General features: G+C 32.1%; 3 protein-coding genes across 3 annotated transcripts; 1 reads left to right on the top strand and 2 right to left on the bottom strand.

Moving 5' to 3' along the window:
• The first annotated feature begins 5657 nt into the window (after positions 1–5657).
• LOC101252771 (auxin-responsive protein SAUR68-like) lies at positions 5658–10205 on the top strand. The gene has a single exon (XM_069297183.1). The coding sequence runs from the start codon at positions 9503–9505 to the stop codon at positions 9947–9949; it is 447 nt and encodes a 148-aa protein (XP_069153284.1). The 5' UTR covers positions 5658–9502; the 3' UTR covers positions 9950–10205.
• LOC101252479 (auxin-responsive protein SAUR68-like) lies at positions 5891–6331 on the bottom strand. Its single transcript, XM_004237401.5, has one exon. It carries the CDS (start codon positions 6329–6331, stop codon positions 5891–5893), a length of 441 nt encoding a protein of 146 aa, XP_004237449.1.
• An 820-nt stretch (positions 10206–11025) lies between the features above and the next one.
• On the bottom strand, positions 11026–11472 carry LOC101253080 (auxin-responsive protein SAUR68-like). The gene has a single exon (XM_004237403.5). It carries the CDS (start codon positions 11470–11472, stop codon positions 11026–11028), a length of 447 nt encoding a protein of 148 aa, XP_004237451.2.
• Positions 11473–11733: the final 261 nt, after the last annotated feature.

Raw genomic sequence — 11733 nt, 5'->3', positions numbered from 1 at the left:
ATAATTGTTAATGACAAAACGGTAAATAGTGACAAACAAGATCATAAAGAAATCAAAATACCAATTATATCTAACTTTAGAATCAAAACATCCAAAATAAATAAATATTTAATAAAAGTCAAAACAATTCACAAGAAATTAATGAAAAGCAAAATGGGCAATAATTACTAGACTTATAAATATAGTCGCCAAAAATATAATATGAAACACAGTGATAAAAAAAAACCTAACAAAAAAGTGAATAAAACTTGCCTCAAAATAGAAAAAAAAATAAGAATAGTAAACAATAACAACAAACCCAACAATCAAATGACAAAAAAAATAATAATAATAATACCACAAATTAATATTAAGAAAAACACACAAAACCAATATATATATATATATATATATATATATATATATATATATATATATATATTTATTGCAATAGCACAAACACCATAATCAAGATGACTAACAAAGCTAAGTCTATAAGAAAATAAATATACACATATTACTAAAGGTAATAAGAATAAGAAACAATGCAAAAATAAGAACAAAACATTGATGGAGTATGAGTTAACTACCCTCAACGTTTAGTGCGAAAGCTCAATAATATAGTCGGGGGCACTGGAATATCATAATAGTGACTAAAGAATCACAAGAATAAAATAATAATGGCCAGAATTTGAAATCCTCCGGTTAGATCTAAAAGAGAAACAAAGTGAAAGAGGTTACCGGAGTTGGAAATTGGAGGTCCGTGCTTTGCGGGTTCGAGCTGTTGTCGCCAGCTGGAGCTGCTCTTATCTGCTTGTTATTCCTCGGAGGTACGCCGGAGTCGATGTTCCCCTGCAGCTGCTGATGCTGCTGGTGTCTTCACCGGATAAGTATGCGAGTGGTGGCGCTGCTATTTCCATCGTTTGTTGTTGCTGCTTCAGCCGGAGCTTTCGCCGGTTGCTGATGTTGTTGTCGTTGGCCTTCACTGATGGCCTCTCCAGGCCTGTTGTCGTCGTCGGACGCCTTCGCCGGTGCCAAGGAGGAGAGAAGAAAGGGGATGAAGGGAGGGGAAGGCCGCTAGGAGATGGAGGGGAGAAGGGAGAGGAAGGCCGCTAGCGGCTGGCGGTTGTGGAAAAAGGGAGGGGAAGGGTTTGGGAGGAAGAGAGAAGAGGAGATGGAGAGGGGGGGAAGAAGGGTTTTTCCCCCTTTTTCTTTTCTTGAAAAATTACTCCCCCCTCTTTTTGACCTAAATAAAGACTCAAAATGGGCTCAAATGACGGATTTAGCATTGTGGCCCAAAATTACGAATTTTTAAAAAATGTTAAGTCAAAATTAGGTGTCAACACCAACTATAATATTTGAAATATTTTAATAGGAAAATAATGAATTTTGATGGATTTAACATAAGTTAGAAAATGGAAAAAAAGTTAATTTTTTTTACTTAATTCAATGAGATGAGATTGAAATTGAATCTATCTTGAATAATAGGTAAGTTAAATATTCTAGGATAATATTGAATGTAAACTTCATTCATTGCTTTTCTTTTCGCTCTTTTTTTCTCTTAAATTTATTTGTTCGTTTTATTTGATTTCAAATTTAATTCAAATATCTTGTATTTAAACTAAGTTAACTTCAAACGAATATCAGAATAAGTGAAATAAATCAAATAAAACATTGAAATGAAAGTACACTTTTAATATATTTCTCAATAGTATTTTTAAATAAAAGCACAAGTATTTTTCTTAATAAAATTAAAATATGGAAAGATAAGAAGTTAATAAAAGAGAAATAAATTAAAATGAGGCGAATGAATATTTTACAAAGAAATAAATAAAAAACAGTTAGATATATATACATTTTTATGTCAATAATTAAATGTACTGACTAATTATAAACAAACCAAAAAAAAAAAAAAGAAGTAGATATATTCACTTGACTTTGAAAGAGTGTGAACATTTTCTGTGTTTGACATTTATAAAATACTAGTTTCTGAGGACGTGCTTCGCACGTGTGTTTCATGTAAATTTTTATAGATACGTTAGAATGACTAAAATCTCATGGAAATATATATATAATTATAATGAATAAAAATGTATCAATTACAAAATTCAAAGACTTACGACAATAAAATATTCATAGAAAACTAAATTAAGAAGTCTAAAAACAGAATATTTAAGTAAAAATACAATGTAGACATTATTCTTATAAGATTGATGTATATAGATGAAAATATAAGTTCAAAATTAGTATTTCATATCCTATCAAAATTCAAGAGTTTTCATCATCTGTTTTTACTATAGAATAAAAATAATAGCCTAATAATCTTCATAGGGGTTTCATGAGATAAAGAAGTTGAATTTATATAAATAGAATAGAAGGAATATTAAAAGATATCTTAAAGTTTTAGTTTAAATGTTTGGAGGTTATGAATATGAAAAGATGAGAGTTATGAATATTAAGAGTATAAAAGTTAAATAAGTAATTAGAAAATAATAATAAATAAATGAAGAATATGAAAAAAAAATTAAAGTTAGCAAACCATGTAAAAAGAACAACTAAAGTTCTTATCATGTAATTAAGCATTAATGAATTAAATTTGTGAAGCTAGAGTCATTTTTTAATAATAATCAAGAGGACATTATCAATGTGCGTCTCCATTTTGTAGATTTGCACCCTTTAAATTATTAAATTTCGTTATTTATCATAAAGGATAATACTTTATCCACATCAATTATATTATTCACGAGAGGGGTTAAGGAAAAAGTTATAAGAAGAGGGAAAGAAAAGAAATTTAGGTAAAAAAATTTTTTTAAAAAAATTATAACTATTATATACATATAGATTATAGATTATAGATGATAAATATTAATAAATTAGATATTTAATTAGAAATTAATCTTAGGAAGTCTAAAAGTCATTAACATTTAATTAAATTTATACAATCAAATATTTAAATATTTTATAATAATTTAATTTGCAGAAAGGGTAAAACCGTAATTCAACTTTCAACTTTTTTGTTCATGCTTTTAGTAATATACTAGTTTCTGACAACGTGCGTTGCACGTTTATTTTTTACTATTGTTATATAATTTAAAATTAAGCTATCAAATAGAAAATGTTTAAATCAACAATATTAATTTTACCAATTATATTTCATGTATCAACAAAAATAAATGAAAAAGGATTGCGCATTTGACACCAAGCAAAAAGTATGTGAAATTAATTAATATAATATAGTCTCCTTTAGCTTTGTATAAGTCCTTTTTATAATCTAAATATCAGTAATAACCTTTTATAGTCATAAATGGATATTAAAAATACATGCACACTTATTGATCAGATTGCCTATTTTATTTTAATGAGATACGATAGAGTGAAATATTTATATTTTTAAGTAAGATTCTAAAATTAAAAGACAGTACTATCAAAATTATACAATATTAAAAGCAATTACATTTAAAGTATAAAATTGACAGATATATAATTTAAACGTTGAACTTCATACATGTATTTCAAAAGCTCATAATAATAGCTAAAAGATTACAACACCACAATGAGTTTATTAGAAATGCAAAAGAAATTGGAAACAACACTAATCTTCGTGATAAAGAATATATATCGAAAGAGATATGAGGACTTAGACAAGTCTAAAAAGAAGTCTTCAAGTTCTTCTCCCCACCTCATGTATTCTATTTTTTCATGTCTTTTTTGCCTATCATAGATGGAATAGATTTTTGATTATCAATTGAATGACATTTTCTTTCATTTTTCAATGGTTATCACCTAGTTCTTAAATAGTAGTAAAAATGTCTCTTTAAATTCTATATTTTTCAGTTCTAAATAATAGTCTTTAATATATAGATAGATGGAAAGATGAAAAATACAAATCATAGTTAGACTTAATAAGAGAATTAACATTACCACTAATAACTATTGCTTTGAACTTGGAATCTAGTCTAGTTTTTTAATAATTAAAAAGATGAAAAACATAAATCATTGTAATTAGTAATAATGAGGCAATTACAAGTCATCTCAATAATTTATTACTAATTCATTCATATATAATAACACATTTTTAATATCTTAGTAATAATAAATCAAATAAATAAAATCAGTGGCATTAATCGATAAATGAAAAGTCACACTTTTCATATGCCAGTAATTATTGGATATACATGTACAATAAAAATATATCTTTTCACATTCCCAACTTTTAATTATTTGCATATATTTTAATTAAGAATTAATTTAAAGAAATGCAAAAGTCATCTACATTTTTATTAAAATAATACAATTTAACATTTAAACTAAATAATTAAATGCTTTTATAACATTTTAATTTATAGCAAGGGTAAAATTGTAATTCAACTTTTAACTTTTTTGTTCCCTCTTATAATAATATATGATGATTTATTCAATTTTGAAGTAATTCGAGAGAGAGGGTAATAGGGGTTGCCCTAGTGCTCTCATTCATCAATATTTGTTGTTGTACTTCATGTCATTTCATTAAAATTGAACTATTCTAAAAATGAGCGGTAGGTTATACAATTGTGTTAATTATTTATTCTAATAAAAGGGATTTGAGGATCCAATAAGGGGGATATTGGTAGAAAACATTAAATGACACATGAGATTTAATTATAATTAACTAAACTATTGAGTTAGTCAAGGAAATTATCCATGGAATAATGATTTTGTTGATTTACTTTTGTGACTTAAAATCTAGCATTTTGGTAAAGGGCAAATGTACATATTATAGCATCTTATCTCATTTTTATGAAGCATTAGATTGTGGTCAAATAGAGTGGTATAAGTCAATGTGGTATGATGTTCATTACAATTGTGTACTATTCTCTCTAAAGACTATTTTTGAGCCAACCTTTATTACAAGACTTGTTAGCTAAAGATGAACAAGAGTTTGACTTCGATCATCCAATGGGTAGTCTCACAATACCTTGCAAAGAGGACGTGCTCGTTCATCTCATGTCATCATGGATTTTATCATAGTGCAAATTCTTTTGCACCATGAAGTTTTGTATAGTACGTAGTAGCACTTAGAAATTAGAAAGTGGAGATCCGTTTATGAATGCAGAAGTTTTTATTATGGTACTATTCTCTTAAAACAATTTCATTAATTCTTTTGGAATTTTTCAGCTGAACAGATTAATTAAGCACCTACCTGCATTCAACAAAGTGTCATTTAGTGGAGTTAGTTTGCTAATATAAGCTACTTTTTGACTTATCCAATATATTTGAAATTCTGTGTAGTAACCTAATGCCAAAGATTTACAGAACTTTTAAAATGTTTCTACATTTGAAATGAAGCTAGTCTGCAATGAGTTTAAATATAGTAAGTGAGAATTTATATAGTTGATCCCACCTTATTATTTGGGACTTAGGTGTAGTTGTTATTGTAGTATTATTGGAGGTCATCGATCCCTAATGTGTAGCACGATAATACATTATAATATGAGAATTGATCATCTAATATGATCCACCATATAATACGTGGACGTTTAGATGCAAAAATCCATAGGTTCAACACAGTATGATTACTGTTGCTGAATGATGGTAAGAAGGAATGAGTAAGACCATAGATCACATAACAATCACTTGGAGACAATGCAGACTTAACTGGAAACATAAAACAAAGTTACACTTGCCATTACATGTGGTTTGCGTCAAATTTTCCTTTTATGAGTTAAAGATTGATATGTCTGGTGCTCCAAGATTGGATTGTTATGACTTCTGATAACAAAATATAAAATTGAAATCCATGTATACGGTAAATTTTCAAATAAATTAGTAGTAAAATTTTGTATGATCTGCTTTACAATTGTGTACTCGTCAATGTCTGATTCTCTAAAAACTATTTTTGAGCTAGCATCTACTAAAATATGTTGTCTTTGACTCAATAAACAAGACGCTGTCGGCTTCCACTCTCTTGGTGCATAGAAGAAATGGAACAGCAGGATGAAGGAATCGAGAGGAGCACTGCTTTGTGAAGATCTCCAGCAGCTACGCCTTTCTTGACAAGTGAAATGATGTAGCTCATGAAGGCTGAATCACAGGGTAATGTAATAGGGCCACCACTTGGCAACCCAAACTCTTCTTCAGACATGCTTAATAGTTGCCTGATGACTTCATTTTCGAGGTAAGCCAATGGAACGACGAAGCGGGCTTGATCTGCTGTATAGACTACAAAATGACCTTTCTCAACTATAGAGGATGAAGATGTACTGAAACTGTCTGCATCACCATCATTTCTTGGAAATGAAATCCTCTTCCTCTGCATAGCCGCTAACTTCTGCCATTTCCTAACCATCTTGATGAGTTTCTTAGCACTGAGCATTGTTATTTTCTTTTTGGGAGATTGAAAATAAGAAAGTTGAAAAGAAATTTAGAGAACTTTGATGGTTGAACTGATAATGCTTGTCCTTGATGATGAAAAGGCTCATGAAAGAGGTATTATTTATACAAAATAGATTTGAAGTTATTGCCACTAACCACCGAAGGCAAAGCCATGTGCCGATGTCATGGCTTTGCCTAAAATTTGTGGATGATGCTAGTTTGTGATAAAAAACCAATTAAGCCTATTTGGTATAATATCAGCTCATAGTTGGTACTTCTCTCCAATACCAATAATTTGAAACCATTAAATGAACCATTGCTGGTGAGAAGCAAAACCATGTTCTTTTCCCTTCATTTTCATGTAGATAGGGGACACTCAACTATCATCTTGGCTAGTTGTGCTAAAAAAACCACTTCATCAAAGTTATCATGTGGCTATTTTGTTTGAGTCTTTGTCACCCTATCTTTAAATCAGGTGGTCCAGGCAAAGTTATCATCTTTATCTATTCTTGTGGATTTTGTTCTAAGGGTGTCCTTTATGTAAATCACGAGTCTTGTTCTTCAACAAATTTGTAGTCTGAATACTTTAGAGAGTAAGCAAAGCCATGTGAAACTTCATATCACATTATCTCTCTTGACCACCACTAAATATTTTGATATGAAACTTGTAACAACAAACTTTCACTTGGGTTTTTCTAAAATTCTTTAGTCATTATTTTTATTTTTATAAGTGAGGGAGTGCTAGAACTTTTCTTACTATTCCTAATGAGTTAACGGACCTCTTGCTTGCAAAACAAGAAAAAATGAACTAGAGAGAACTAAATATTCTAGGATCGGGTCAACATAATAACTATTGCTCTCTTCTTGACTCGATTAGCTGCCAAGATAGGTAATAATTGATCCTACTCAGGGACATGCAGTGCAATATCGAACTCCAAAACTAGCATGTATGTATATACTCCATCAACTTTCTGTTCCCACTAACTCTTATATTATGTGATGAAGAAGTGTTTCCATTGGTCTCTGAGTTTGTTGAAAAATCCTCTGGTTTCGTTCAATCTAGATGTTGTGTATAACCATTGCAAAACTATCTTTTAAGATGATACCCCTTGCTTGTTTACCCCTTGAATTTTTATCCACTCATCTTTCCATTCGAGTATGCCTCTGTGACATGTTTGCAATGCTAGTATTGATGTCCATAATGCTTTGGTATAGAGGCATTAAAAAGATAAATGATCCTCAATCTGCCTTGCATTTGTACCCATAGCATAAATATATGTTTTTCTTCAGCACAACTATGACATACCTCATTTCGTCATTCATGTCTATTCGTCTTAGCCCTGCTGCGGCGATTCAATCCGACATTTCATTTCTCCCTTCATCATTTGATTTTTCGCATCTAAGAGCTGATCTTGCAAAAGGAACACAGTGTGATGACAAGTGATTTGTGATCAATAAAAAGTACCGCCTTTGAGATCAGAAATTTACATCTATGGATCAGTTTTTCAGTGTCTTCCCAAGTCCGCCAAAATTTCCTCATATGCAATATCTTGTATTGGAACTTTCATAGTCCCATTAAGCTGACTTTCAATGTAGTATGTATGAATCCATGTTATTCCGTAGTTTTTCCTTCTTCAAACTCAAAACCAAAGTAGTTTGCTTAAGGCTGCAGTATTCCATATCTTTAGATTCAACAGGTTCATCCCACCGGCACCTTTAGGGAGACATACCTTCTTTCAAGATGTGAAGGCCTTCCTGGAAATGGACGATTCTCTCTATTAGTTTCATAACCTTCTTTGGAAGTAAGAACATTTGGTCCCTATAAGCTTGTACACCAAATAAGACTGCTTTGATAAGTTGGATTCTCCCTGCATATGATAGCTAGACTCTTAACCATCCATGTGGTTAATTTCTGATAAGGCAATCACTGATCAGAAAAGTATAGCTAACAATTAGCCAAATCCAATCTCCTTTAACATTTTCTCAATGAAGTGACATTCAATTGAATCATATGTTTTCGGTAGGGTCCACCTTTACCATACATCTAGAGTATCATTTCACTATTTCATAGCTTAGGATTTAAATGTTATCTGAAATAAGCCTACCAGGAATAAAAGCTAATTGACTTTGGCCAATTACCCCATCTAAACGACCCTCAATTTCAAACTGATAAGATCTTAGAAATAACTTTGTACACTGTTGTGCAACAAGCTATAGGCCTAAAATGCCTTACACTTTCAGGATGGGGAGTTTTAGGTATCACAGTGACCACACTGCTATTCACAGCTTTAAGGAACCTGTTATGCTGATTATATCCCATGTTTTCTTATAAAAAGTATGCTTTAAATTCATCAATACCTGGTGCCTTATTGTCATCAACGGCGAAGAGTGCAATCCTGGCCTCTTCTCTAGTGTCCAGCAAGCAAATTTCCCTTTGTTGGTATAGATCAATTTCCCTTTGTTGGTATAGATCAATTCTGAAGTCCTGTCTCATGATAGATAAGTCTATACGAGCAATTTGTCTGCTGATGTACACATCAAAGCCTTTGTAAAAAGTTTGTTTGAACGTCCGTAGACTTGTGTTTTGCTTAAAATTATTTCTATATATGTGTGTGTATATATACAAGTTAGGGGAATGCTTTATATACAAATTTAATGGTGACAGACAATGGCACATGTAGCTTAACATGGTTTTGCTTACTCTGTTACTATGAACTATTTGAAACAATAAATTTGTTTAAGAACAACATTAGGCCCCATATCAACATGTCCAAGATGGAAATCTATAGTTCACCTATCTACATGACAAAGAAAAGAGCGGAACATGGTTTTGCTTCTTACCAGCAATCGTTCATTTAATGGTTTCGAATTATTGGCGTTGAGAGAAGAAGGCAACAAACTTCTCATCTTTTAATTTCAAACGAGCTGCATTCACAAATTTTAGGCCCCATGTCAACATGGCCAACAAGCATAGGCACATGGATTTGCCTTCGGTGGTTAGTCATGACAAAAACATCAGCTCCAACCCAAGGCCTGTCTATATACTCCTTATATAAATAGTCTCCCATTCATGATCTTTTTTCATCGTCAAGAACAAGAATTATCAATTTAGCCATCAAAGATTTATTAATATCTCATTTATTTTCTTGTTTCCGGTCATCCAAAAAAAGAAATGGCAATGCTCAGCGCCAAGAAACTCATCAAGATGGCCAGGAGATGGCAGAAGTTCGCCGCCATGCAGAGGAAGAGGATTTCATTTCCAAGAAATGGTAGTGATGCAGACAATTGCAGTACTTCCTCATCCTCTATAGTTGAGAAACGCCATTTTGTAGTTTATACAGCTGATCAAGCCCGCTTTGTCGTTCCATTGGCTTACCTAGAAAATGAAGTCATTAGAGAACTTTTAAGCATGTCTGAAGAAGAGTTTGGGTTGCCAAGTGGTGGCCCTATTACATTACCCTGTGATTCAGCCTTCATGAGTTACATTATTTCACTAATCAAGAGAGGTGTAACTGCTGGAGATCTTCACAAAGCACTACTCCTCTCAATTCCTTCAGGCTATTGTTCAACTTCTTCTTTGCACCAAGAAAGTGGAAGCCGACAGATTCTTGTTTGTTGAGTCAAGGCCAACTTTCTTTTTGTAAATGTTAGATCAAAAATAGTTTTTAGAGAGGCGTACATTGAAGATTACACAATTGTAAAGCACATCATAAAAATTTAATACCACTTCATTTGAAAGTTCACCATATTCATGGCTTTGATTTTTCGAATTGGTTATGATCCCAACAATCTAATGTTGGATATTTTTACCTCCTTGATTGAAGAAAGAGTAGACTGTATGAAAGTTTGAAACAAAGGAGTTTATTCAATCAGCATTCAACTGTCTTAAACCCAAACTGTTTAATCTCAATTATATGAATCAACTTTATGCATTATATATAAAGCTAATTTTGTGGCTTGCTTATTCCTTTAATCTATTTTGCAAGAAACAAATGTACATATGGCTGATCGCTTATCATGGCATCTTATCCCATTTATTTTGAACTTATTGTGACAGGTGCATATAGTGCAAATACAGAGGATAAAATGAGAGAAGGTCGTCTGAATCTATCAAGCCATATCCTAGTGGAACTTTAGGAGCACGGATACATAGGTATAATTATATGATGTTGGAATATGATAAGAAGGAATGAGTTAAGCCAATAACGTATAACATAGGGTGCTAATATAACAACCCCTTGGAGCATATGTGGACTTAACTGAGAACATAAACCAACTGATGGATAAGCATAACCATCCTTCGTTGATGAACCGTCTTCTTACTTAAAAGACAAACTTTTCATAACTGGAATGAATGAACCTGATTAGAGCATAATGCTTAAAGGTGATTCATATAATTGAGACTAAACTGTTGGGGTTTGAGATAGCTGAATTATTGTTAATTGATTGATCTACTCGGTGTCAAATTTTCATATTATCTACTCCTTCTGTCAAGGAGGTTCCAAAATCCAACATTAGATGCTTAGGACTTCTCTTAAAAAAATAAAAAAGTGAAAGCCATGACTCATGAATATGGTGAATTTTTAAATGAAGTAGTATTCAATTTGTATGATGTTCTATACAATTGTGCATTTTTAAATGTCTACTTCTCTACATACTATTTTGGCCATCTGCGAAAAATATGTTGTCCTTGACTCAATAAACAAGAAGTTGTCGGCTTCCAATTTTTTGGTGCATAGAAAAAGTCGAACAGCAGCATGAAGGAATCGTGAGGAGCACTGCTTTGTGAAGATCTCCCGCAGCTACACTTTTCTTGATTAGTGAAATGATATAGCTCATGAAGGCTGAATCACATGGTAATTTAATAGGGCCACCACTCGGCAACCCAAACTCTTCTTCAGACATGCTCAAAAGTTTCTTTATGACCTCATTTTCAAGGTAAGCCAAGGGAACGACAAAACGGGCTTGATCAGTTGTATATACTACAAAATGGCCTTTCTCAACTGTAGATGATGAAGATGTACTGCAACTGTCTGCATCACTACCATTTCTTGGAAATGAAATCCTCTTCCTCTGCATGGCTGCAAACTTCTGCCATTTCCTGGCCATCTTGATGAGTTTCTTAGCACTGAGCATTGCCATTTTTTCCTTTGAAGACTGTAAACAAGAAACTAAATGAGAAAATTAGAGACCTTTGATGGCTAAATTGATAATGCTTGAGCTTGATGATGAAAAAGAATCATGAATGGGGATTATTTATACAAAATGGTGCTGAAGTTTTTGTCACTAACCACCGCAGACAAATCCATGTGCCAATGCCTGTTGACAATATTGACATGGGGCCTAAAATTTGTGGATGCAGCTTGTTTGAAAATGAAATATGATAAGTTTCTTCCTTTCTTC

The sequence above is a fragment of the Solanum lycopersicum genome, chromosome 4 (assembly GCF_036512215.1).
Source record: "Solanum lycopersicum chromosome 4, SLM_r2.1".
NCBI classification, from domain to species: Eukaryota; Viridiplantae; Streptophyta; class Magnoliopsida; order Solanales; family Solanaceae; genus Solanum; species Solanum lycopersicum.
The sequence above is the reverse complement of the archived record's forward strand: the minus strand, read 5'-3'. Positions and strand labels throughout refer to the sequence as shown.